Source organism: Pipistrellus kuhlii, unplaced genomic scaffold (genome assembly GCF_014108245.1).
Source record: "Pipistrellus kuhlii isolate mPipKuh1 unplaced genomic scaffold, mPipKuh1.p scaffold_m20_p_13, whole genome shotgun sequence".
Classification (NCBI taxonomy): domain Eukaryota; kingdom Metazoa; phylum Chordata; class Mammalia; order Chiroptera; family Vespertilionidae; genus Pipistrellus; species Pipistrellus kuhlii.
Genome location: NW_023425438.1, coordinates 50,699,816 through 50,724,289, shown reverse-complemented (window position 1 = coordinate 50,724,289; position 24,474 = coordinate 50,699,816). Strand labels below are relative to the sequence as shown.

The 24,474-nt window shown below is 52.8% G+C and overlaps 2 protein-coding genes across 2 annotated transcripts; one reads left to right on the top strand and one right to left on the bottom strand.

Moving 5' to 3' along the window:
- Nucleotides 1–4,702: 4,702 nt before the first annotated feature.
- On the top strand, nt 4,703–13,433 carry FAHD2A (fumarylacetoacetate hydrolase domain containing 2A). Its single transcript, XM_036436078.2, has 8 exons — nt 4,703–4,928; nt 7,324–7,572; nt 8,634–8,850; nt 11,485–11,544; nt 11,730–11,892; nt 12,771–12,879; nt 12,988–13,075; nt 13,219–13,433. Exons 2-8 carry the CDS (start codon nt 7,328–7,330, stop codon nt 13,279–13,281), a joined length of 945 nt encoding a protein of 314 aa, XP_036291971.1. The 5' UTR covers nt 4,703–4,928; nt 7,324–7,327; the 3' UTR covers nt 13,282–13,433.
- A 187-nt stretch (nt 13,434–13,620) lies between these two features.
- On the bottom strand, nt 13,621–23,411 carry GPAT2 (glycerol-3-phosphate acyltransferase 2, mitochondrial). Its single transcript, XM_036436079.1, has 21 exons — nt 23,349–23,411; nt 23,101–23,214; nt 22,365–22,438; nt 21,838–21,942; nt 21,511–21,639; nt 19,190–19,289; nt 18,608–18,741; nt 18,207–18,306; nt 17,900–18,109; nt 17,446–17,565; nt 17,200–17,282; nt 16,778–16,896; nt 16,047–16,117; nt 15,708–15,966; nt 15,479–15,627; nt 15,275–15,352; nt 14,780–14,911; nt 14,582–14,702; nt 14,426–14,491; nt 14,142–14,197; nt 13,621–13,834 (listed from the first exon to the last, which is right to left on the bottom strand). The coding sequence occupies exons 1-21, from the start codon at nt 23,409–23,411 to the stop codon at nt 13,718–13,720; spliced, it is 2,400 nt and encodes a 799-aa protein (XP_036291972.1). The 3' UTR covers nt 13,621–13,717.
- Nucleotides 23,412–24,474: the final 1,063 nt, after the last annotated feature.

Genomic DNA, 24,474 nt, shown 5'->3' with positions numbered 1-24,474 from the left:
GGGTCTAAGGTTCAATTCCGGTCTAGGGCATGTCAGCCCCAGTTGGGGCTTATGAAGGAGGCAACTAGTTGATGCATCTTTCTCACACTCATTTTTTTCTCTCCCTGTCTCTCCCCCTCCCTTTCAATTTCTTTAAAAATCAATGGAAAAAATGGGTGAGGATGAAAAAAATGCAGGCTCATTAGTTTCCAATAATATGGAGTATGCAAAAATCTAGATTCTAGATTACTCTTTCCTCTGAAAACAACACAAATCCTGGTTTCACCTGGGTCAGCGACAATCACATGGACTGTCTGAACCAGCTGGTCGTAAAGGGAATGTGCAGGGGCCAGCTGCCTGCAGCGTGAGCTCAGCCAGGTTCTGAGATTGGGGCGGAGAGTGGGATATAGGTGGGGCCCAAACTGCCCAGGGAGGTGACTATGGCCGTCCCAGAGCCCGCGCGTTCAGCAGTTTTCCTGTGCCTACATAAGGCTAAGACGAGAGCTCTGGAAAAAATTCTACCATCTCACTCAGACCCTGCCCACTTACATGGGGAAATTGCATAAATCTCCAAGAGAAGATAAAGGCCAATTAGACCTTGTCCAGAGCTGAGATGTCCTTTTATGGGAGTGGGCCTGACAGGAGGCCTGGGCTGGGCCTGGAATATACTCAGGTTCAGTCTGAGCAGGCACTACATGCAGCCCTCTCTTGGGTGGTGGCGGAGGCCATGCAATCCACAAACTGCGCCCCCCCCCCCCCATCCCCCGGCTCCGCTGACTGCCCAGGGCCATCAGTGCTAGGACTGGGCTCCCTGATGTCTGCTGGGTGCCTTTAGGTTCTGTCTGTTCTTGACCAGGAATCCCCAGCATCCTCTAACTCACCCTACCCTGCCCATCTTCGCTCTCACATCGGGACTCCAGCCCAGGGCCCCTCAGCTCAGCTCTCTGGGCTGGCTTTGAAAATTACCGAACTGTCCTTTGGATGCAGAATCTATGTCTACCCCACCCCTCTGCCCGAGATGGCCCGTCCATTACCTGGCAGTAAAGACCTCAGCAGCGTCTCTCTCATGCAGTCTCGTGTGTGTGCTGAGGAAGGTCAGCTGATGGAACACCAGCCTGTTGCCTCTCTAGCACTCCCCTCCTCTGGCAGTAGCCCCCAGTCTCCCTGGGGATCCCTCCCTCTCTCCAAGGCCAGCCCTCAGCCCGTGGGTGCGTGTCTTCCCTGCTCAGAGTGGTTGGTTGAGGGTGGGCACCTGGAGCCTAGAGGGCCAAGGGAAACCCAAGCTGGGAATGCTGGGAAAGGCTTTGCTCCTCACCTTCTGAAGCTTCCAGGGCCTGAGTCCTGGGGTCGGGGCTACTATTTAGTAACTGGAGGAGCCAGGGAATGAAGCCAGAGCAGAAGACGGGTAAGCTGGCTGGCTGAGGGATGGAGACAGAGAAAGCAAGGGGGAGGGGGCAGGGTTCAGCCCTTGAACTCAAAATCAAACTGTACCTTAGCAAGCCCCACCTAATCTCAGATTTGTCACCGTGTGAGCTGCTCATAGGTTGCCCACCTGCAACACCCCGTCCCAAGCTCGCTTAACCTTTCTCATCTGCTACAGCCCTTAATGTCAAGCTCAGCCATGGGACGGAATGTGCTTTCCAGACGTCAGTGAGCCCTGAGGGAAGGGGGTCAGGACAACATGCCTAGCCTATCTCCCTGCCAGACTGTGGGTTCTTGCCAGCAGGAGCCTGGTGTTCACCTGTGAGGGCCCCAGGAGGGCCCTGCAGCGAAACATGGGGAGGGAGTGGCCAGTGTGCTGCTGCACCGGAGGATACAGGGAAGGAGCCACTGCCGCGGAGCAGACAGCCCCAGGGGCCAGCTCGGAAGGCACCAGTATCAACGTTTGTTTGAAACACCTCCGGAGCACCCACTCCTACCCCACCCAGCCCAGCTCTCTTCCACCCACTTTCCTGTCCTGAGCAATTGTGGCTGACTCCCATTCCTTAGAGTTTCACTAACAAAACCAGGCAGTGCTGTCCCTGTTTTGAAAAATTACCAAATACAGGAAGACATCCAGGAACTAAAAGTAAGGCCCTGAAGAGCAGGCCATCAGTCAGTCCCTGACTGCCACAGCCAGCTAGCGGCCCGCCAAGTAAGACTGCGAACCTCGCCAGGCTCCCTTGCACTGGCTCTCAGAGTGGAGAACGCATTTCTCCGTTTTGTTTCTCCAGGTGGAGCAGGCTGTGCTCTTCCAGCTCTGCCGTGGTCACATTTCTGGGCACAGTCCCCAGGCCCTGGAGTCTACAGTGCCATCTTTTTGTACATTCGCATGTTTGTGGCCCAAAAAGCAACCCTGTGCTTCTAAAAGGCATGGAGAACAGAATGGATGCTTCTCCTCTCTTCCTTTGTGTTGGTAACTTCGGCTCCAGCCAGCAGGTTAGTACAAATTAACCTGTTTGCAAATTCACTCATCTTTTCTTCAGCAGACATCAACCCATCTAGTGCACTTTTCATCTCAGATATTGTAGTTTCCGTCAATGGACGTTTGCTTTGGATCCCTTTAAAAACTATCTTCCATGTTTCTAATGAACTTTGAATAGATGGAATACAGTTGTAGTAACTGTTATAATATTCTTGTCTGTTCATTCTAACATCTGTCAGTTCTGAGTTCCATTAAAATGCTAGATTCTTCTTGCTATGAGCCACGTTTTCCTGCTTCTTTCCAAGCCTGGGCTATCTTTGATTAGATATCAGAACCTGTAATTTTGACCTTGTTGATTGCTGGATATGTTTTATTTCTGTAAACATTATTGAGCTTGGCCTGTGATGTGATTAAGCTACTTGCAGTGTTTGATCTGGTGGACCTTGGTTTTATGACTTGTGGGGCATTACTCCCCACCTCCCTATGGAGGCTGGACACTCATGAGTCCTCTACCCTGTGTCCAGAGATTTCTGAGTTTTCCAATCTGACAGTGGGAAGAGGCACTGCTCCTGACGTCCTGATTCAGTGAGCCCTGATTCTTGACACTATTCCCTCTGATTCTTCTTGATGAGTCTTGCCCTCTCTCAGGTAGTTGCCTCGCGGACATGCACTGCTCAGGACCTGCTGCACACTTGAGGGGGCACCTCTTCAGAATGCAGGGCTCTTCTCTCCAGTACTTTGTTCTGCAGACTCTGGCTTCCTTGGTCTTACCGGGCCTCAGCCCCATTTTTGCAACTCATTGGGTATGCAGGCTCCCCTTTGGTCCACCCTCCTTCTGCACAGCCTGGAAACTCTCTCAAAGCATTAAGCCGGGGCAGCCATAGGCCTCATTTGTTTCCTGTCTGATATCACTGTTCTTCATTATTTGATGTCCAATTTCTTGAAAACCATTGTTTTGTGTATTTTGTCTGAGTTTCTTGTTTCATGCAGGGTAAATCCTGTCCCTCTTACTCCACCTTGTTCAGAAGCAGAATTCCTCCTCTCCTTGCCATTTGGAAGGCGTAGCTCCCTACTCTGCCTAAGTTATGTGTTTCCCTGCCTCCCTGTACCCTGCAGTTTTTCTGATTGCTCCTCTGCTGCTGCCCACCCTTACAGGGTGGGTCTCCTGCTAGGGTTTATGCCAGGCTCTTTATGACAGTCGCCCCGTTCACTCTCACTCCCACAGTCTTCATTTCTATCTCTATGCTGACCTCTTTCTATCTTGAAGCCAGACTAGAGCTGCAAGCTGCAACTGCCCACTCTGCAGTACCCACTTGAATGCCCCACAGGCACATTAAATACAACCCATCCAAAACCCAGCTCACCATCCTCCCTCAGAGCTACTGTCTCTCCAGAACTTGTTTCCACAAATAGCACTGTCATCACCAGGCCAGAGACCTAGGAGGCAGCCTTGCACCTCCTTCCGGCTCACTCCCAACTCCAGTCATCACTAAGGACTGTCAGTTCTACCTCCTGAACATCTCTGACCTCTAATCATCTCGGCTGCACACCAACCACCACTGCTCTCAGCCGTGCCACCCACTCAGACACCTTTCCTTGGAGGATGACCAGTGTAAAACTACTCAAATGTACCTCTAACCATGGCATCCCCTGTAGAACCTGCCTGTGGCCTCCTGTGTGCTAGATAAGACTCCAGACGCCTTCTTGGGACAACTGAAGCCCTTGATTATCTGGCCCTTGATTAAATCTTGGACCTCTTGCCCAGAACCCCCTTTCCAGTATAGGTTCTCATTTGCCAGAGGCCTGGAGAGCTGGGTTGTCCTTGTCTGGCTAATTAAACCACCTCTTCAGGAGAATGCCTGTCCTCTGACGCTGGAGATTTTGCCTCCCACTACCCTGTCCTGAGCCCAACACAGAGCATGTGAAGACAGGGCTGCTGTGGGTGGGTGTAAGAGGCTGGACAGTGTCAGCTTGCACAAAGCACTTCGAGCCTCAGGTGCCCCATATGTAAAATGGGTGCAATCATCCCTCCTCTCCTCAATAATATACCAGAGATTTGCCTTTGTCAACCAGCGCGCTATAATTTGGTTTCTTCTACCGCATTTGCCCAGTGATGGAAATGGTGTCCTGCTCAAAGGCAGGGACCCGACACGGGGGAGCGCGGCGTCCAGTCCAGGGCACAAAACGTCAGGAAGATTAGCTCTCGCTGTGACAGAATGGGGCCTTCCTGCAGGATAGCCCGGGTACCACCCAGAGGCCTGCAGGCTCCAGCGGGGCCCGCCCTCCAGCGTGGCCCCGCCCTCAGCGTTGGGCCCGCCCTCAGCACGTGACTTCCGGGACAGAACGCAGCGCCCTGCTACTGGCAGTCGTGCTGGACGTCACCCGGAGCGCCGCCTCTGCCCACGTCTAATCCGAGAAGCCAAGGACGCGCTGCTGCGGAGGTCTCCCTGCGGGTCCTAGTCTCTCGGCGCCCGCCAACCCCAGCCCCAGCCCCGCGACCTGGTCCGATAGCGCAGGGCGCGCTCCCGACACCCGCCGCGGCCAGGTAGGTCGGGTTCGGGCCGGCGTGGGGGCTTCCCCCGCGCGAGGCCGGGACTGGACCTCGGGTCGCCACTCAGATCGCACCGCCGGGCGCTCGTGAGCGTCCACTGAATGCAGGGGACCTAGCCGAGCACGTAGGGAAACCGAGGGGCTGGCCGGGCGCGATGCGTGGGGACTGACGGTGGGACGCTGTCCCAGGTGCACACTTGTGTGCCGTTTCCCCCTCACGTCGCTGCATCCTTTGCCTGGGTTGGAAGAGCTCAGGCTTTGCTGCAGAGATGGAACGAACAGCTGATGCACCAGGGCCACGTTCTGAAGGTGAAGGCTCATCTGAAGGCCTCAGGGCCCCTTTCTGTAAAACGGGGCGCACTGTCTGAGGGGATTGTGGTAGGACCAGCGAGAACCTGCATGTGCAGTTCCCGTGGGAAGGGCACAGTCAGTGTGGGGTGGGGGTTATCTTGGAGAGCAGGTGAGCAGCCAGCCTTATTCCAGAGGCGGCAGGCAGCCAGCAGGTTCCCCTGAGCGTGGCTGAGAGAGGCAGAGTGTCTGGGCATGAGGATCTTTTGGAGGACCCTGCTTCTCACCACAGTTTTATGGGCTATAAAGTGCCCTAGGCGGGGTGGGCTAAAGCTACATTATGTTGTGTGTACACCACCTGGTTTCTGAACCAAAAACTTCAATGTCACCTGGACATGGATTGAAGCCCCAGCTCTTTCCCCTCCTTGGGAACATGGGTAATCCCTTAACCTCTCTAACTCTTATTTACATCTGTAAAATGGACTAACAATACCTATAATACCTGCCACGATTTTGAAAGTGAATCAGACATTGTGGATAAAGCCCTTAAATGAGACCTGGCATTCATTGGGAGTGATTACTGTTGTATTTTAGCGGGTGGAGTGTCTGAGCACTTTGGCTAGACCAACCTTTATCGGTGGCAGATGGGTCTTACGGTATATAAGACAGGAGGGCAGGAGGCTTGAAGCTCCATTTTTCTGGTCAGACTCATTGGCCAGCACAGTAGTTAGATCAGTTACCTGGGTTTATGTGTCTCTAACTGAACAAGGCCGATTTAATCTTTAGATGAGGACCAGGAGTCTGGGACTAACCTCCACATGCCTGAGCAGAAAGGGCCGAATTTACAAGCAAGGAGCCAGGTAGGGGAGGGACTGTTCGGAGGTCAGACTTAGATTAGAAATAGAACAAAAGGGATTTCTCTTTGAGTGAACTGGAACTTGAAACAGGGTTTGAGCGTGATTTGAAGAAGGAGGGCACAGCCATGCCTCCTGAGGTCGACAATCACCAAGCTTTCCCTCGTAGTGAAAAGTCAGCCCCTGCTTCAGGCATTTGTTCGTTCAACGGAGAATAGCTGAGAGCCTCCGCGTGCCAGGCACAGTGGACAGGCGGTAACCTTGTTTCACCCACAGGCATGTTATTCCCCGTGAGAGAGGGGAGGCCCCAGAGCCGAGAGGAGACAGCCTGGTGAGCTCCGCAGCCTTTCCCCTTAGGCAGCCTGGGCTCCAGCAGGAAAAACGAAGCATTTACTGTCTGGAGAGGCAGGTGGGGGCAGCTCCTGGAAGGCTGGAGCAGGGGGATTGTGGCTTGGTAATGGGAGCAGCGGGGAGCATTTTAAGTGGGAGGGTAACAATCAAATTGTCATTTAAAGAATTGCTTATGGCAGGTGTGAAGTCATTTTTCCCAGCGGTCATTTGCTTATGGTGAGCCCCACTCTTATCTAATTCCTAGTCCTGCTCATCTTAGCCCAGCCCAGCCCAGCATCACTTCCTAAGAAACTAGACAAAGCCCTGCCCCAGGCAATCAGACCAGCTGGGAGCTCTTCTGCAAGGGAGCAGGGTAGCCCCAGCTTTCCTTTCTCACCCGTTTTACTGAAGAACCTTAGAAATCTTATATGACAGCAGCTTCCATTTATAAAGGGGTGATTATCCAAGGTCACAAAACCTCTTCACACTGCCTTGGTCACACTTGCAGGACCCTTGATTGTCACAGCAGGAGTCCCATTGCTGAATCCTATCCATTGTTAACATCCCTTTTCCTGTGAGCAGAATGGCAGGGCTGAGTATGTCTGACTAGACGGGTTTGCCTTAGTGGTGCAGGTACAGTGCACGCTTTCAGAAAGCACTGGTTGAAGGGAGGCTGCATTCCCTGGCACCTAGCTCAGGGCCTCACGTGAAGTAGTTGCTCCTCTAGAAAGGTTTCATTATGTGCATTGAATTGAGCAAAACCCACCTTATGAAGCACAGAGGGTGAAATAACTTACAAATCCAGACCGCTTCCGTGTGGTGTGCCAGAACTTGGGGGCTGGAACTCGAGGGACATTGGGATCCTGACGATGGCTCCCAGCCCTCTCTGTACCCTGTGACCCACTGTTTTCTCCATAGACTGATGCTGCTCTCTGCTAGAAGAAGGCTGCTCACCGCTCTGCTGCAGGCTCAGTGCTGGCCCTTTCAACCCTCCAGAGACATGAGACTGGTGCAGTTCCAGGCCCCCCACCTGACCGGACCTCACCTGGGCCTGGAGTCAGGGAATGGCGGAGGGGTCATCAACCTCAATGCCTTTGACCCCACACTGCCCAAGACCATGGTAGAGTTCCTGGAGCAGGGAGAGTCCACTCTCTCAGTGGCGAGAAGGTAAATCAGCAGGCAGTATCACCCTGTGTTGGTTGCCCTGGGAAACAGAACCAGCAGGTAGCTCTTTTGCAGGGAAGCAGGGTAGCCTGAGCTTTCCTTTCTCACCTGTTCTTTTAGTAAATAAAGATTCTTAGAAGTCTTATCTGACAGCAGCCGCAGTGTTTAGTGGGGCCCAGGAAGGGTGATTATCCAAAGACCACCAACTCCACTTCATCACAATTCCCTGGGGGTGAAGTTGCTGCCTGCCCGGGAGGTGTGGGACCCAGGATCCTGAGTAGCGTCTTGAGAAGTTGGAGGAGTGATTGGACTCTTGGCTGCTTAGGGAAAAGAGAATTGCTGGAGGTTTTCTTGGGCTTGGGCTAGATTAGATGGTGATTTCCCTGAAGCGGAGGAGCCCTGTGGCATTTGGTCTAAAGCTATTGGTGAACAGTAACGACCACTTTGAGATGTTGTTTTACCTATTAAACTGGTGAAAATACAAATGTTGGACAATACACAGTGTTGGTAAAAGTATGTTTCCCAAAATTCATCTTCTCCCAAGATTGGAACCTATTTCATATCCATCAGTAGGGGACTGAGTGTGTCTCTGTAGTGCAGTAGTATGTAGCCATAATAAACTGTTATGGTGAGATCTTTAAAATGTATATTTTAGTAAGGTGTATAAAGAGTGCTATCATTAGTATAAAATGACAAGAGGAGAATAATAGAATAGCTGTGAAGAGCTGCATAGGACACTGTATATCTCCAAGGCTACAGCGGGGTGAAGAGGAGAAAGGGTAGAAGAAAGACCTTCCCAGTTACTCCCATCTGCACCTTCTGAATTCCTTTACGTGGACATGTATTGCCTGATGGGGGGAAGGAAATCCACATTGGATAAATATTAAACCATGCTCTGATGTCAAAGACAGTAGCTGGCCTTGATTTTCACACTGACTCTGATGGTTGATAGATCTAAAAAATATAGACAGCAAAACCTGCAGCTGAGGAAGGTTCTCCCCAGCATGCCCAGGACTGCCAGCCTGCTCCCATCCAGCCCCTCTCTCCTGCTCTGGTCTCTGCAGAGCCCTGGCTGCCCAACTGCCAGTCTTACCACGGTCAGAGGTGGCCTTCCTGGCTCCAGTCACACGGCCAGACAAGGTGGTGTGTGTGGGCATGAATTACGCGGACCACTGCAAGGAACAGAACGTGCCTGTGCCCAAGGAGCCCATCATCTTCAGCAAGTTTGGCAGCTCCATCGTGGGGCCCTACGATGAGGTCATCCTCCCACCTGAGAGCCAGGTGGGTGCCTCCCCATGGCCCTCTCAAGTCACTGGGGCCCATCACAGAGGCGCAGGAGCCACCAATAGTGCATTAAACAGAAACTATAGAGATTATAGAGTAATAAGACTGGCTTCATGAAAAAAATTAATAGAAGAGAACTTGGTTATTTCTATTTGGATTACAAAAGTAATATACTTTCATCATAGGCACTTATAAAATTTAGCATGCACCTTCTAAGAATAAGGACAATGTCCTATGTAACCATAATACCTGTATCACAACCAAGAATATTGTCATGAATAACCTCTGATACGAAGTACAACTGGGAGGTGACTTTCAATTTGGGTACTGCTTTGTTTGCTGACACAGGATCAAACAAGGTCACACACTGCGTTTGGTTATGTCTCTTTGGGACCTGCAATCTACAGCTCCACAGGAATCCATGGGCTTTTTCTCCAAGGGCCAGTTAGTAAATATTGGAGTTTGAAGCCAGTAGTGTCTGTTGCAATAGTTCAACTTTGCCACTGCGGTGTGAACACAGTCACAGCTGATACATAAATGAATGAACGTGGCTGTGTTCCAGGAAAGCTTTATCTACAGAAACAGTCAGCAACCTTGGTTTACCCACAGGCCATGCTTTGCTGACCTCTTTCTCTGCCCAACAGCCTACTGCTGTTTTCTTTTTCTTTTTCTTTTTTTCATATGTTTTTATTGATTTCAGAGAGGAAGGGAGGGGAGAGATAGGAAATCAATGATGACTCATTGATCAGCTGCCTCATATACATCCATTGGGGATTGAGCCTGCCACCTGGGCATCAACCGGGATTTCTTGGTTCATAGGTGAACGCTCAACCACTGAGCCACCTTGGCCGAGCCCATTTTCTATCTGTTGTGACACAAGTTGTCTCACCATGTCCTATGGCTGGACTTATCTGATTGTGTCTTCACGATCATATCTAGGTTAAATATTTTTGTCAAGAGTTCTACACAAACGTCTCAGTCCATTTGGGCTCCATAACAAAATATACTGGGTGGCTTATAAACAACAGACATTTATTTTTACAGCTCTGGAGACTGAAGTGCAAGATCAAGGCACTGATAAATTTGGTGTCTGGGAGGCCAATTCCTGGTTCCTAGATGTCTTTTCCTGTGCTCTCACATGTAAAAAAAGACAGGGAGCTCTCTGGGGGCTCTTATAAAGGCATAATCCTCATTGGGGCTCTGCCCTCATGGACAATCACCTTCCAAAGACCACACCTCCGAATACCATCACATTGAGGGGTAGGTGTCAAAACATGAATTTGGAGGGACACAAACATGCAGTGTATATCACAGATGTTGTGTCCTCACACTGCGTCCCACTGGGAGACTCCTGTCAGATGCTTAAAGTCTGATCACTTGGTTTACTGGCTGTTCATTAGGCCTCTCCATTGTGAAGGTGCATTTCTGTGGTATTCAGCAATCTAGTTGTTTGAGACCAGGGACTATCTTATTGCCCCACTGTTTTCATCTAAAGATTCCCTGGTCATCCTTACCTTACTCTAATGTACTGGGGGTTAAAATGGGATTTTTTCCACCGTGCCTTCTATTCTTTATTAGCTGGCATTCTGTGAACAAGGTGCCTCCTTTTTTTTTCTTCTTTTTTTAAAAACTCCATTCCTTTAGTATTATAAATTTCTGATTTTTATTTTTATCCAGCATTTTGTAATCCATCACTTACAGTCCTTTTTACATGCAAATGATCTGTTTGGCCAGTGGGGGGTTCAAGTTGGCCTGCAGCCCCATCACTTTTTGAGCACTTGCTTGCTTTCTAAGATAGCACGGGCTCATTAGTATATTAGACCTGGAATTAGCCATTTCCCCAAGGAACCTGGTTCTTCTAGTGGGGTGCGATGCTAGAGATCAAAGTCAGTGTCAGGTATACTCATAGGAGCTCTGGACCATTCAAAAGAGCAGCCAGTTTAAAACATTAGATTGTTTTTTTTTTAATAGCACTTGGCTAAAATTGGAAAGGCTGATTGATTTCATTTTCTGTGGCCTGTGTATTTTTGGTAATTGTTTATTCAAGCTTTTTGCCCACCTTTATTTTGGCTTGTTCATCTTTTTATTTAAATGAGTTAATGCATTAATGCACTAGAATGGTGCCTGGCACACAGTAGGATTAGCTATTATTACTTGGTATCCATCCTTTTTTGGAAGTATTAAGAATGACTTTTTAAAAATATATGTATTTTTATTGATTTCAGAGAAGGGAGAGGGAAAGAGAAACATCAATGATGAGAGATAATCATTGATTGGAGCCTCCTGCACTACTCCTACTGGGATCAAGCCCACAATCCAGGCATCTGGCCTGACCAGGAATCAACCACTGAGCCACACCAGCCAGGCAAGAATGACTTATAAATCCAATCCCCAGACCAGTGTTGCTCTTCTAGTCACCATGGGAACTGTACCTGTATTAGTGGTGCTGCCTGCTGTTGCCCAATGTTTATGGGTGTACAAATCACACCCCCTATCACTCTGGTTCATTTTATGACTGTGGGCCAGCAGCTGACCGCACTGGTGGGGGCCCAGATCCCAAGATATGCGTGCAGCCCCTCAGCACTGAGAGAGGCCCAGAGCCAAGTGGTTTATGCTCCTTTCCCACTGCAGGAGGTGGACTGGGAAGTGGAGCTGGCCGTGGTCATTGGGAAGAAAGGCAAGCACATCAAGGTGAGGTTGAGTGGGTGGTACCCACTATCCTGGCCTTAGGAAGTGGTCGGCTTGGGCACCTGCCTTGTTCCTTGCCTAACACTTTTGGTGAGCTCTGGCTACTAGCGTGGGATAAAGGTTTTGTTATGGGGGCTAGTGTCACTGTTACCTAATCTCTAATCTGGCCAAATCCCCTGCCCCCATAGGCCACAGATGCCATGGCTTATGTGGCTGGCTTCACTGTGGCACATGACGTAAGTGCTCGTGATTGGCAAATGAAACGCAATGGAAGGCAGTGGCTGCTGGGAAAAACCTTTGACACTTTCTGCCCCCTGGGTCCTGCTTTGGTGACCAAGGACAGTATAGCAGGTAGGTCTCTGACAGTGCCTATGATAATGCATCTTGCTTTGCTCAGATATGTCAGAGCAAAGAAGTAGCAACGCTCAGGAAGTGAGAGTATGGGACAGTTCAATGTGGAGCCTCCCCTCCCCGCCTCCCCCAGCTGCCTTTCACCGATTCCCTACAGAGCAAGTCTCAACCTGGGCTCAGTGGACCTTCCACATCCCCTCACCCTCTAGAGGACCACAGCCACAGAGGTGGTGAATCTGCATTCGTCAGGTGAATTATAGGAAACAGTGTTCCCCTCGTGGTGGTTAAGCTCTCCCTAGCTGCCATCTGGGAGTCTAGACTGGAAGGAAGCAAAGCTGGCCCTTGAGCATCACAGAATGGCTGTCACAAAGCCCATGCATTTTCTGTCAGGGAGACAAGACCAACAGGACCCTGCCCAGCCACTGTGGCCAGGGCAACACTGGCTACCAGCAGCAAGGGCACCAGGTGCTGGGAAGAAAGGCCATGATGCAAAGGGCAAAGCATGGCATTTGGGTAGGGGTGTGTGTCCAGGGGGTCAGCCGTCAATCAACCGTGAAGTCAGATTGTGTTCTGTCTGCTCTAAGAGGGTGTGTTTGGGAATGTGTGAAATAAAAGACAAAAATGTGATTAGCCAGGACACTTACTGGTGTGCCACCACCTGCCAGTCAGGTACCAGAGGTTCACTGCCCTGTTCCTGCAGTTTCCTTTTTGCATTACAGGTGCTGAGTCTTTATTATTGTCAGTTGTTGCTGTGGATAGACGTCCTTCTTTTAAGGCACAATTGCCATTTTTTCCTCACCCTGGAGGGTCTGGGACACATTCAGGTGGGATTGAGGAAAAGCAGGAAGAGGTCCAAGGTGGTGTTTTGTGCATTTCAGATCCACACAACTTAAAGATCTGCTGCCGGGTGAATGGGGATGTGGTCCAGAGCAGCAACACCAATCAGATGGTTTTTAAGACAGAAGAGCTGATAGCCTGGGTCTCCCAGTAAGTGAGATGAAGCCCTGTCCTACACAGCTACCTGCAGCTGAGCCCTCCATCTCTGGCTATGGCCCCTCAGCCCCTGGTCTCACCTGGCCCTTTTGCTTGCCCCAGGTTCGTCACCCTTTACCCCGGGGACATCATCTTGACGGGTACGCCCCCAGGTGTTGGTGTATTCAGGAAACCTCCTGTCTTTCTCAAGGTAGGTTGGCCAAAAGAAAGAACGGGAGGACCCAGAGGCCTGACAGGCATGGCTCAGGCTTGAGAAGCCCAGGCCTGTGTATGTGTGTGTAGATTTGTGTGTGTCAGACTAAGGTCTACAACCTGGCGACCACTCCATTGCAGAAGGGCGATGAAGTCCAGTGTGAGATTGAAGAATTGGGTGTCCTTATCAACAAGGTGGTGTGATGGCTCCTGCTGAAGGTCCTGGACTTAAGATAGAGGTGGGCATCCACTCTCACTGTACAGGGCAAGGCCCAGTGCTTGCCCCCTCAAGGCTCCTCATCTAGGTAGAGGGGGGCATCTCTCCTCTTCAATAAACTTCTCAGACTAAGTCAGTAGCTTGGCTTCTGCCTGTCTTTTATGATTTGGTTCAGGGAGCACAAGATAAGGACATTGCCATGAGGTGCGGAAGGAGAGAAGACACTACATACCCCAAAACACACTGCTGGGCTTGGAAAGAGGACTGTCCAGTCCAGTCCTCTCGTTTATTACACCAAAGGATGGAGAAAGCAAGAGGCAGCGAGAGACAATCGAACCTCAATGATTTTACGGGCAGCCTCTGGCTCCAGGGCTCGGTGTATGCTGGGGCTGAGAAGTCTCAGTATAGGCTTAACCCACAGTTCTAGCTACAGATGAATTGCTGGATGAACTGTTCCAGCTTCTCTTGATTGTCCTGGCTGGCAAATGTAGGGGACAGGTGGAGCATGGGGCCTGCAGGGCTGGGCGTCTGCTGCAGCACCTATGCCACGGAGAAAGAGTGAACACTCACCATGGGGAAGCCTGCAGTGAGACCTCTGGCCCCTTAGGCCATAGGATTTGAACACAGTGCAGCCTCTTACACCATCCCCAGTACCCCACCTGGGAGTAGAATAAAGAGGTAGTCTGGGAGACCAAGGACAGGGAAACCATCCCATCTCCAACTCCTGCCGCCTGTTCTTGGGAGACAGTGGGGAAGACCCAGAGTGGGCATAGGTGGGCTTCCCTGAGCAGCTCTATCAAGATGGAGGGAGAGGGGATAGGAGGAGGGTGAGACTGGCCCCGCTCACCCCCAAGTCTCTGAAGGTCCAGACAGCTTTGATGGCGAGACTTGGGTCCGCACACTCTGGTGGAAGAAAGAAGCTGAGCTTGAGTGAGTACAGAGAGATTCTGGCATAGGCTTCTCCTCCTCTTGTCGAAAGAAGGAACCACCCAAGGCAGGACTCAGATTGTACCTAAAGGCCTTTCTACTGTAGCCCTCCTTCTTGGAGTGGGGCTGTCACTGCCCAGTAGAGGGCAGCAACCACCAGCAAGCCCCTGCCTCCTGGGCACCACCTGGCTGCTTGGGACTCACCGAAGAACCCGTCCTCCTGGGCAGTGGCCTGCAGGAACTGGAACAGCTGCTCCACGTAGCCTGACACTGTGGGGCAGAGGAGACTCAGGCCTGGCACAGGCACAGCCTGAGCTCTCAGCCCCTCCCTACGGAAGTCCAGGAGAGTTTGGGCCTTACCCGTGTCAGGCAGCCGGCCCTGGTGGAGAAAAGTGGCAGCCTGTGCAAAGGCCTTGAGCAGCGGGTTAAGCAGGCGGCACAGGAAGAGGAAGAAGTCGGGGCAGCGCGACTGCTGACTGAGCTGGAGGGGACAGACCAGGTCAGGGCAGCTCCCACTGTCTCCCCTGCCTCCTTCCCCAATGGCTTCTCCCAACGTACCCTGAAGTACCGGCCTTCAGCCTCCTCGAAGTTGTCACTGTCACTATCAGTAAAGTCCCCACTCGGTTTCCACAGCAGCTTGGCCCTCAAACGCCGTCGCCCTGTGTCACAAGCCTGCCGGGAGCCTGGGGTCTGGGAGCCGGAGGAGCCATTGGTCTGTCAGGCTGGCCAAGATTCAGCCCCGAGCCCCCAGATCAAGTACATGGCCAACCAGGCACTTGAGGGAAACCAGTAAAAGCAGACCTAGGGAACTCAGGAGGCCTCTGCGGGCCACACAAGACCTGCTGAGCCAACTTGCAGGGTGAGAGGAATAGGCACCCACCCTCAAGGTCCACAGCCCTGTGGGTAAGAAATGGGGCAGGAGGAGTGCAAAGACCCTCAGCGGTACAACTGTGCAACCCTGTCATGATAGCTACGTGGGCCCAGTGCTGGTACGGCCCACCAAGTCCCACGGCACAGAATAGCAGAGGCACTGTCTTCAGTGGCCCTACCTACCTCCTCAGCGACCAGAAGCCCACACTGGATGAGACGGTCCAGCACCTCCTGACAGAAGCAGTAGGAAGATTGGCAAGGCTGGGGAGAAAGGCATCAGGTAGCCTTAGGAGAGCCAGAAAGGGCTTAAGGGAAGGGGTGGGGCAGGCACAGCCCCTCCTATAACTGAAGGGGTGCCAGGCCCGAGGGGGCAGTGGGAGGCCTGACCTGCAGCAGCAGCATGTCCTGTGGCAGCAAGTGCAGCAGCAGCAGGACCTGGCGGTACAGCTCATTCTGGCCCAGCAGCTCGATGCCCTGGAGCTCCCAGGGCCCCTCTGGTGGCACTTTGCTTGCCAGCAATGCCCGAACTGCACAGGCTGGGGAGGGGGCCAGGCATGAGGAAGGAGGCCATTCCCTAATCTGACACCCCACCCATCCCTGAGCCCTCAGGACTCACCACCCAGGGCCTCATTCAGGAAAGCAGGCAGCAGCTGGGCGCTCAGGCGTGCCAAGTGCATGAGGCCTGGGCCGGGCCGAGTGATCACCAGCAAGTCCCCCTGGTGGATGCGCAGCAGAGCCACGTGCGCCCGCAGCAGGCTCAGTGTGTGCCGCACCAGGCACCGCAGCTGACCTGAGAAGCCCACGTCAAAGCCACGCAGCAGCGTTTCCTCTGTCAGCCAGGAGAACTCACCCAGGAGCTGCGACAGGTACACACCCTGGTGGGCAGTACCAGGGCTGAGCAGCAAGGTCACATCCCTTCCCCAGCCATCCCTCATCTTCCCATCACACTGCCTACCTTCTGGTGCTTAAACAGCAGCAGCGTCGCCATAATGGCTGTGCTCATCACCGCAGAGCTTGCCACACTGGCTGTAGCGGGGGTGGGGATACTGGTAAGGAGCTTAGGTCCAGCAGCTGGTTCATCACCCAATGTTTGGGCCAAGAACAGTCCTCCCCTGCTTCCTTGGCAGCAGCCTGCCTCCCCAACAACTCTACCCTAGGGAGTTGTAGGCCCCTTCCCAGTGGAGAACTGGCATTACTAAGTGTATACTGAGACAGGCATGGAGCCAGGGACCTTCCCTGCCTATAGGCCTACCTACAAACCCAGTGTCTGCCACAGAGGCGCACCTAAGACGACAGTAGTAATGACCATTTTATTAAGAATCCCTCTGTGCCAGGCACTGTGTTAAGTCCCTCACATGCATTATTCCAGTCAGTGACCCATTTATAGTGCAGATCAGAGAGGTGAAGTGGTGAGCTTGAGACAGGGCCAGGGTGACCTTGGATCCAGGCATCTGCCCTCTGCACAACCCATACTCTGCAGCTCAGGCAGCCATCTGTGGGCACTCACTAGGGGCTTCCTCATGTTCTCCCTGGTTGCTTCACTCCTCCTCACGTATCCCAAGTGGGCCACACATGAGGGTCAGGTACAGAAACCCACTTGGAATGGAGGGCCCCTAAGACCTGCTGACCCAGAGAGAAGGAACAGCGCAGGACCCTCCCCCGTTGCCCAGACCTAGTTCCCCTCACCGTTCAGGGTGTGACGGCTCAGCCTCCTGACCAGGAGCTGGTCTTCTTCCTTGAGGGCCAGAAGGGGCCCAGTTATTGGGGTCCACTCCTGCTCCTTCTCAGTGTCGGGGACAACAGTACTGGGACAGAGACAGATCACAGGATGAAGGGAGCCAACCTAAAGACAGTCTTGAGGAAACCCAGAGCTTTCTCAAAATGGTGTTTCCCCAGCTCAGCTCCAGGGCAGGATGGCTCCCCAGCCCTTTCTAGCCCTGCCATTTCCCACACTGAGATTAGAGGTGAGGAGGGCTGTGAGGCTCTGTCCTAGATGACCCAGAGTATCTGATGAGAGGAGGCCAGAGCTGGTGATGTCTATGGGTATGAGTTGAAAGACTGCTTGCTGTGCCCCTGAGAGCCACACCTTCCCCTGCTGCTACCCCTACCTTTGGCCCAGCACAATGGGCTGCAGTAGCTGCTCCATGGTCTGCCTGCTGCCCCAGCAGCTTCTCGAATTGGTGGTGTATTCCTGCCCAGAACATGACTCTCAGGTGGCCTATCTGCCCACCAAACACCTGCACACAGTCCACGGAGGTAGGCGAAACTATCCCTGTAGTGGCCCTGAGGGCCAAGCTGCCAGAAGCCCCATGCAGACCACAGATCCTCCCAATTTTGCCCAACAGACATCATACCTGCAGGGAGAAAGGCTGGGCCAGGTGCACACGGGCACAGACCTGGGGGCCGCAGCACCAGCCTCGCAGGCTACGTAGGACAGCCAGAGCTCCTGTCCACAGCCCCAGTGGGGCCGTGGCCTGCAGGAAGAAAAGGGTTAAGGGAGCTGGCTCACCTGGTGCAATGCTCTCTGCTCAACTTTATCTTACAATCTGGTACATGACCATGACCTCTCCAAGCTCATGTTCTCATCCATGAAACACGAGAAATCCCTCCCTAGCAGGGTCTTTTGTGTATGAAAAGAGGATTTCTGTATCAGCAGGGCAGGCGCCACAGGATGACTGTAGGGGGATAATTCCTTTGCACCTCCCTGACCCTCGCCCCGGGGGGCACTCAGCCATAGGACATAATACACTGTGCCTCCTCTCTGGAGTTGGTGTCCACTTGGAGTTCCAAGTGGCAGGAGGGTCTCACATGGTGTGTATCACATACATCTGGAGCCAGGTCATAGGTGACGGCCACCGGCACCAGCATAGCATCTTGGACAACACCCATCTGGACTGCCTGCACCACCAGTCCCAGCCAGGCCTGGCCCAGGGCCGACAGCCAAGGCCCCTGGGTCCCAGGGAGCTCTTCCAGGAAGATAAGCAGGGGCTCCCTACTGACCAGCAGCTGCTCCACAACCTGGAAGGGGTGGGGAGGTGGTAGCAGAGACAGGTGTCAAGGCCAGAGCAGCAATAGGCACTGAGCCCCAAACACAGGATACACTGGGGGCACTCACCGCTTGGACCACAGCCCTTGCAAGAACCCCTTCGGAGCTGTCCAGGGAGAGGTTGGCCTCTGGGGGCAGGAAAAGCGCCCCAAGCTTCCTCAGCAGAGCTCTGTGGGGCACAAGGCAGACAGAGTCTGATGAGGGAAGGGGCTCAGGAGATGGGACCAAGCAGGAGGCTAGGAAGAGCCTCAGCCCTCCCAGGGCAGCCTGGCTCCTGTCTGAACATGCTCAAGTCAAGCACGGCCCCAGAAACCATAGCTGACCATCTGAGCCCACAGGCTGAACCGGTAGAAGGTTGTGAACAAAGAGGCCAGGAAGAGGGCCTGGGGGGGGGGGGGCCTGCTGTAGCACAGCCCATCCCCATCCCCAGCCCCACACCCCGTGCATGTCTGGGGGCACAAAGCTTTTACCTGAGAACGGGGGAGCAGGAACATGGGTCCCAAGCCACACGGACCACGCCCAAGCCCTGAGAAAGCAGGACAAAGGGCAGCAGGATCCCATCCACAAGTGACTTGTGGGTAGAAAGGAGGACGAGCGGTGAGCCCTGCTTGGGGAGAGTCAGAGGGAAATGCCAGCCCACCTCCACCCTGATTACGCAGGGAGCTGAAACCAGCCAGAGTGACAAAGGGTTCAGCTGGGTAGTTCTTCCTTGGAGCACATTTCCCAAAAGGAGAGGAGCTCTGTCGACAACTTTTAAGGAAACACTCATGTAATAATTGTAAAGACCGTGATGAAAAGGTATTAGAGGAAGCCCCCTGGGAGCAGAGCTTGAGACACGAAGAGATGGCCATCAAAGAGCAACGGAGGTAGGTGGAACTACCCCTGCAGTGGCTCTGAGGGTCAAGCTGCCAGAAGCCTCATGTTGCAAAACACTATCCAAAACACCAGGCAGTGGGCTCGGCCTAGCTCTGCTCCTGCCATCCCATCCCATCCCATCCCATCCCATCCCATCCCATCCCATCCCATCCCATCCCATTGTGGGGAGGGCTTACCGTCTGGGAGGCCTTGTGGACCATCTTTAAGTGGCCCTTGTGGAGCTGCACGTTCAGAAAGAGGCAGTTCAGGAACCGCAGAACCACCCAGCTGAACAGCCTGGAAGCAGCGAGGCCCAGTCTGAGGTGTGGCTCGCACTGCCCACGACGCAAGGCCCCTCAGCATCTCAGAAGGCCTCCAGTACTGTCTCGACTTTACAGAAGAGGAACGTGAGGCTTAGAGAGATTACAGGAACTGCTGAGTGGTAGAGAAAGCTAAGAACTGGACTGGCAGGTGGGCCCACAGCCCATGCCTGTGAGATGCTGACACTCCCCCAGGAAGACTTCATGGTGCAGCTGCTTCTCATCAGTTTCAGAGCATCTCCCTGCCCCGGTATACCCCAGAGGAGATTAGAGAACTAAGACTCACTCCAGGCATAGCCTGGCCGGATCTTTGCAAACTGCTGGGAAACTGAAATAAAAAGGGAGGAGTTTGTGATAAGAGAAGGAAAAGGGATAGTTGAAGAGGACTGGCTTAAAATGAGGGTAGAAGCATAGCCTGAAGATGTGGTGCACAAGCATCATGTCCTCATCTGATGCCACAAGATGGAGCAACAACTGACAGCAGGTCAGGCTGAGAAAGACAGTCTGGATGGGAGCCTGTGCCCCTTGCAGAACTGCACTCAGAAGGAAGCAAGGCCACACAGTGTGTTCTTCTCTATCAATGTTTGGCTGCTCAGTACAGAGAAGGCAGGTACCTGGGTTCAAACAGAAGTGATTGTGCCCAGTGATTCCTTCACAGGAGTGCTATCATCATGAGGAGTCCTGGAATTGAAGCTGCACCAGGAGCAGCTGATAGTATAAAGGTGGCCAAGTCAAGGGTCTGGACATCTCAATAAAGTCAAAAGAATTTTCATGTGGAGGGCTGGTCAGTCACCAACCTCTTCTACTTTCTATTCTCCCCCAATTAACTTTTCAGTTCTGGCAGGACAGCTGAATCTGACACACACTTCCCTGCACTCTTTTTCCCTCCATAACTCATTCATCCCCTGACTTTAACTTTAACCATCATCCGTGTGCTAAAGCTTTGTGAATGTACATCCCTGGTCTCAGCCCTCTTCTGAGCTCCAGACTCACATAAACAAATGCCTCGACCGGCATGTCAGGTGTCTGAAACTCTGTATCCAAAACACCCTTTGTGGGCCAAACTCACTCCTCCCAAACCCAACCCTCCATCCACACCACCAGGTACTTGGCCAGAAAATGGCTCTCCCATGAGTTCTCCCTTTTCCCTCACTGTCCCACCCAGACCTCCAATCTATCACCGAGCCCTGTTAGTTTCAGATTGGTCTCTCAGTCCATTTTTCCAACATCTACTATCACCTCCCAATCCAAGCCATCACCATGTCTCAAATGGACTAACAAAACAGCTTCCCAGACAGTTTTCTGATCTCTAGATCTCAATCTTGTTGTCATTCCCCACTTTCCATTAGTTGTCACTGCACTTAGAAATCAAATACAAACTTCCTGTATGGCCCTGTGTATCTGGTCCCTTCTACCTCTGATTTCATCTTCAACAGCTCACTGCCAGCTTCCAGCTACCACAGCTTCATGAGCAACCCCGGCCCTTTTCTGTGGCCTCAGCTCATGCTCTTCCCTCTAGTGGGACTGTTCCTCCCATTCTTTCGCCCCTTCCTCCAAGGCTGGCTCCCTTTCCCCCTTTCATGCCTGGCTTACAGGTCTCTTACGCCTCCAGGTTCTCTGAGCCCCAGGACTTATCCTGTTCTTGAAGCATATGTTTCTCTGTTCACTCTGACATGTGTACCCTTCATTCCCTCTGGAACAACACTGTATCTAAAAGGAGCCCAAACTGCAAATGAAAGTGAGAGGGAGCAGGTGATGACAGCAGGATGAATTCAGGAGGGAGCATGGGCGCCAATAAGACAGGGGAACCAGTCACCATTGGCTGTCTCCCTCTCTCCACAGAAACCTGACCTGGCAAGAGGTGAAAAGTTGGAGGTGGGTACTGGAATCTGGGCCACAACCAGAGGCTCCTGAGTGACCCCAAGATTCCCAACCCAGGACAGTCAACACCCAGGCCAGCAGTGATGAGAAACTGGGCTGGAAACTGGGGGCTGGCTCAGATCAAAGCCCCATCCTATATCCAACTGGTCCCACCACGGAGCCAGCTGTCCTCAAAAGGCCTGTGTCCAGCTCAGGGGCTCCCTCAGGCCCCTGGTAAACATACCACCTGGCTCCCCAGTGGGGAGGCCAGTCCTTCCCCAAGCCCAATCAACACTCACTCCCCAAAAGGGCAGAGGCCCAGCCCTCAGCACAGTTACCTGAGCAGGAAGGGGCGAGGCGGGGCCTGGATGTGACCCAGGATGCGCTGCACCTCTTTCTTCACAGGGCTGGGCACCTGGCCTTCCCCAGCTCCTCCTGGAGCCCTCCCTGCGATGACATCCTGTACCCTATGGTGGGGAGGGTGTGGTTTCAGGCTGGGGCATGCCTAAGGGCTCTCAGGTCACTTCCCTCAGCCCCAGGGCATAGCTTCAGACGTGGGCAAGCTAACACTCTAGAAGCCAGCCCTCTCAACCACCCCTGCCTAGAGGTGTCATCCCTTCAAGCATCCCAGTAGTGGCAGCCCGACCCCAGTCCCTGCTCCTCACCCAGTGCTTTCCATGACTTTCTGTGAGGCATCCCAGCAGGGGGGTACGTGTTGCTCCAGGGACCACAAGAAATAGCAGAGCCTCCGAACCAGCCAGCCCCGAAACCTGAACACAGCCCCAGAAGCGAGAGGAAGATCTTTCAGAGGGCTTGCCCTGAAAGATCTTCCTCCCACTAAGGCCTACAGAGGGTAGTCCATCAGGAAGGAATCACACCCATCCCATGGCCAGGGAACACCTGAGTTTGGCTTATCACAGAGCAGGGTAAGGAAACACCTGCTCATCTGTGCCCCATTCCCACCCACTCCCCACCGAGTGGAGTACAGGTTCAGGGCCTGACACATAGTGGGCAGCCCATAAATACTAACAGAAGGAACCACAGGTGTTTCTGCAGTTCCCTGCCTTTCCTGCTGTGGGTATGGAGCAAAGGGTAGGGGCCCTTGTTTCCCACTGGATGAAGAAAATGACACTACGAGCAGGGCCCTAGCAGTCCCACACCTCAGGGCCTCCCCACCCCTGGCTGTGATTACCTGGTGTTCTCCTCCTTTACCAGGATCACATTGCAGAAGCCCAGATCCATTATGCTTCTGTGGAAGAGGGACTCCTGTCCAAGAGAGGCAGGGATGGCATGTGCTTCGCAAACTGGCAAAGGAAAGCCCCTGCTCTGTCTCCTTCAGTCTCTGCCTGATGGACTATCATGTCTATCAGGAAACAGGGCTGTAGAACAGCATTTCCCAAAAGATCCTGATGCTCACTCAGGAAAAAGGGTTCTGCGGTCAAAGTGGAAGCGCTGTATTCTCTACAGCAGTGCCCTCCTGCGGAGTGGCATATTCAAGTATCTGAGAAGGTCTCTTGTCTTCAGCAAAGAACATTCATGTAGCCTGGATCTCCACTAGAATTGTGGGTTCCATAAGCACCAGCACATGAGGTGCTTATGGAGTAGGACTTCAAGCCTGTGCTGAGTGCTGGATGACTCTAAGTGGGCAGGTCCCCCAAATTGAACAACATGACTGTGCAGAACTGTGTCAGATCCTAGCTCTCTGACCACACCCTATCCTCTCAGGTGCCTCAGCACTTCTCCACCCAACTCTCCCAGGCCTGCGAGCCAGCCCCAGGCCAACACCACCACCAGCACCAGTGCTTCCATTCCCTCTAAGACAAGAACAAAGGCATGGGCAGAGAGGGCCAAACCTGGAAGGACATAAGGGAACCCCAACCAAGCTACCTCAGGCTCCCCAGGCTGGAGCACAGCCCTACACTACTCACCCAGCTCTTGGGGGTGCAGGTCTGGCAGCAGCGACCCACAAAGGGGCGATATTTCCCAAGGAATGGAGTGACAGCCTCCAGCTTCATCCCCAAGCCTGAGGTCCACAGGCTAGTCTGGAAAGTGGCCACAGGGAGAGGTGAAAAGACTCTAAGTCCTTGGCAGAAGGAGGGAGGCTCTAAGAATGAGGTGCACAGGAGGGGAGGGGAGAGGACAGAAGGTGTTCTGGGAATGGAAGGGGCCATACTACCTCCCGGCCGTTCTGACTATTGCTCTGCTGAGTTCGGAGTCTGGTTCCCAACATGGTGTCCATGGGGAGTTAGGGCGACTGTAAGATCTGAGAATCAGACACTTCTGCCTCTCTTCTCACCACAGCAAACTGACCTGGGGAGAGATGGAAGAATAGAGGGTGTACTGGAGTCTGAGCCAAAATCTGGAAGTCCTGAGGTGACCACCAAATTTCCAACCTTGGGATAGAGAGACAACATCCAGGCCAGCAGTGGTGAGAAACTGGGCTGGACGCTGACTTAGACCAAAGCCACGCCCTTTACTCCACTGGTCTCACCACAGAGCCAGCTTTCCTCAAAAAGTCTCAGTGCCCAGATCAGAGCCATCTGAGGGTTAACATATGGAGGCCAGTTGTCTTATCATCAACACCCACCCTGCCATATCCCAGCACAGATGAGGGCTATACTGGAGATTCAGACCCCTTCTGTGCAGAGGGAAAGAACAAGGCAGGAAGGAGTTATGAGACTGCCGAAGAGGAAAAGACCATGGAGGCAAACCACCAGGTCCTGCTCTTCTCCTCCACACCAGAAGGTGGCACTTCATCTACTCAACCCTTACAGGAATGTGGGCCAGGTACTAGGTGGGGGATAGCTGGGGAGTCAGAACACAGAGAAATACCACACAGATCTAATGCTCTTATTGAAAACAAGACATATTTTTCTGCAATCCATCCTCTCATATAGCACTCTAAGTAGACAATCCCACTGGGTTTCTCCTCAGCCGCTCCTTCCCATAATTTTCCCCTGAACTAACAAATATCTATTCCATAAAGCAGCACTGAATCCCTCCTGGCCCCGAAATTCCGCCCTAAAACCCCCTCTACCCTGACCTCTCACCATGTCCCTGCTGGGTAGGCTGGGCCAGTTATTTATGTTATCCCTGCCCCACCACACACTGCACATGCCCAGGAGATGTGCCTTCTCCCTTCCCATCAAATTCTGCCCATGGCTCTAACTCCATGATGCTTCCAGATCACCCTTTAGGACGGGGGTGGGGAATGCCAAGCTTGTGAAATCATTTGGTCTGGCCTTGCCAAGGCATTAGGGATGAGTTAATGAAATTTTTGACCCAATACAGCAAGCTAATTT

Excerpts from the sequence above, each read along its gene's own strand:
- GPAT2 (XM_036436079.1), bottom strand. The coding sequence starts at position 23,411 with ATGGACACCATGTTGGGAACCAGACTCCGAACTCAGCAGAGCAATAGT. Across the intron at positions 14,703-14,779 it reads CTGAAGGCCGGTACTTCAGG|CTCAGTCAGCAGTCGCGCTG; the intron begins GTACGTTGGGAG and ends TGTCCCCTCCAG. Across the intron at positions 13,835-14,141 it reads GGACCTTCAGAGACTTGGGG|GTGCTGCAGCAGACGCCCAG; the intron begins GTGAGCGGGGCC and ends TCCGTGGCATAG.
- FAHD2A (XM_036436078.2), top strand. The coding sequence starts at position 7,328 with ATGCTGCTCTCTGCTAGAAGAAGGCTGCTCACCGCTCTGCTGCAGGCT. Across the intron at positions 8,851-11,484 it reads TCCTCCCACCTGAGAGCCAG|GAGGTGGACTGGGAAGTGGA; the intron begins GTGGGTGCCTCC and ends TTCCCACTGCAG. Across the intron at positions 11,545-11,729 it reads AGAAAGGCAAGCACATCAAG|GCCACAGATGCCATGGCTTA; the intron begins GTGAGGTTGAGT and ends CTGCCCCCATAG.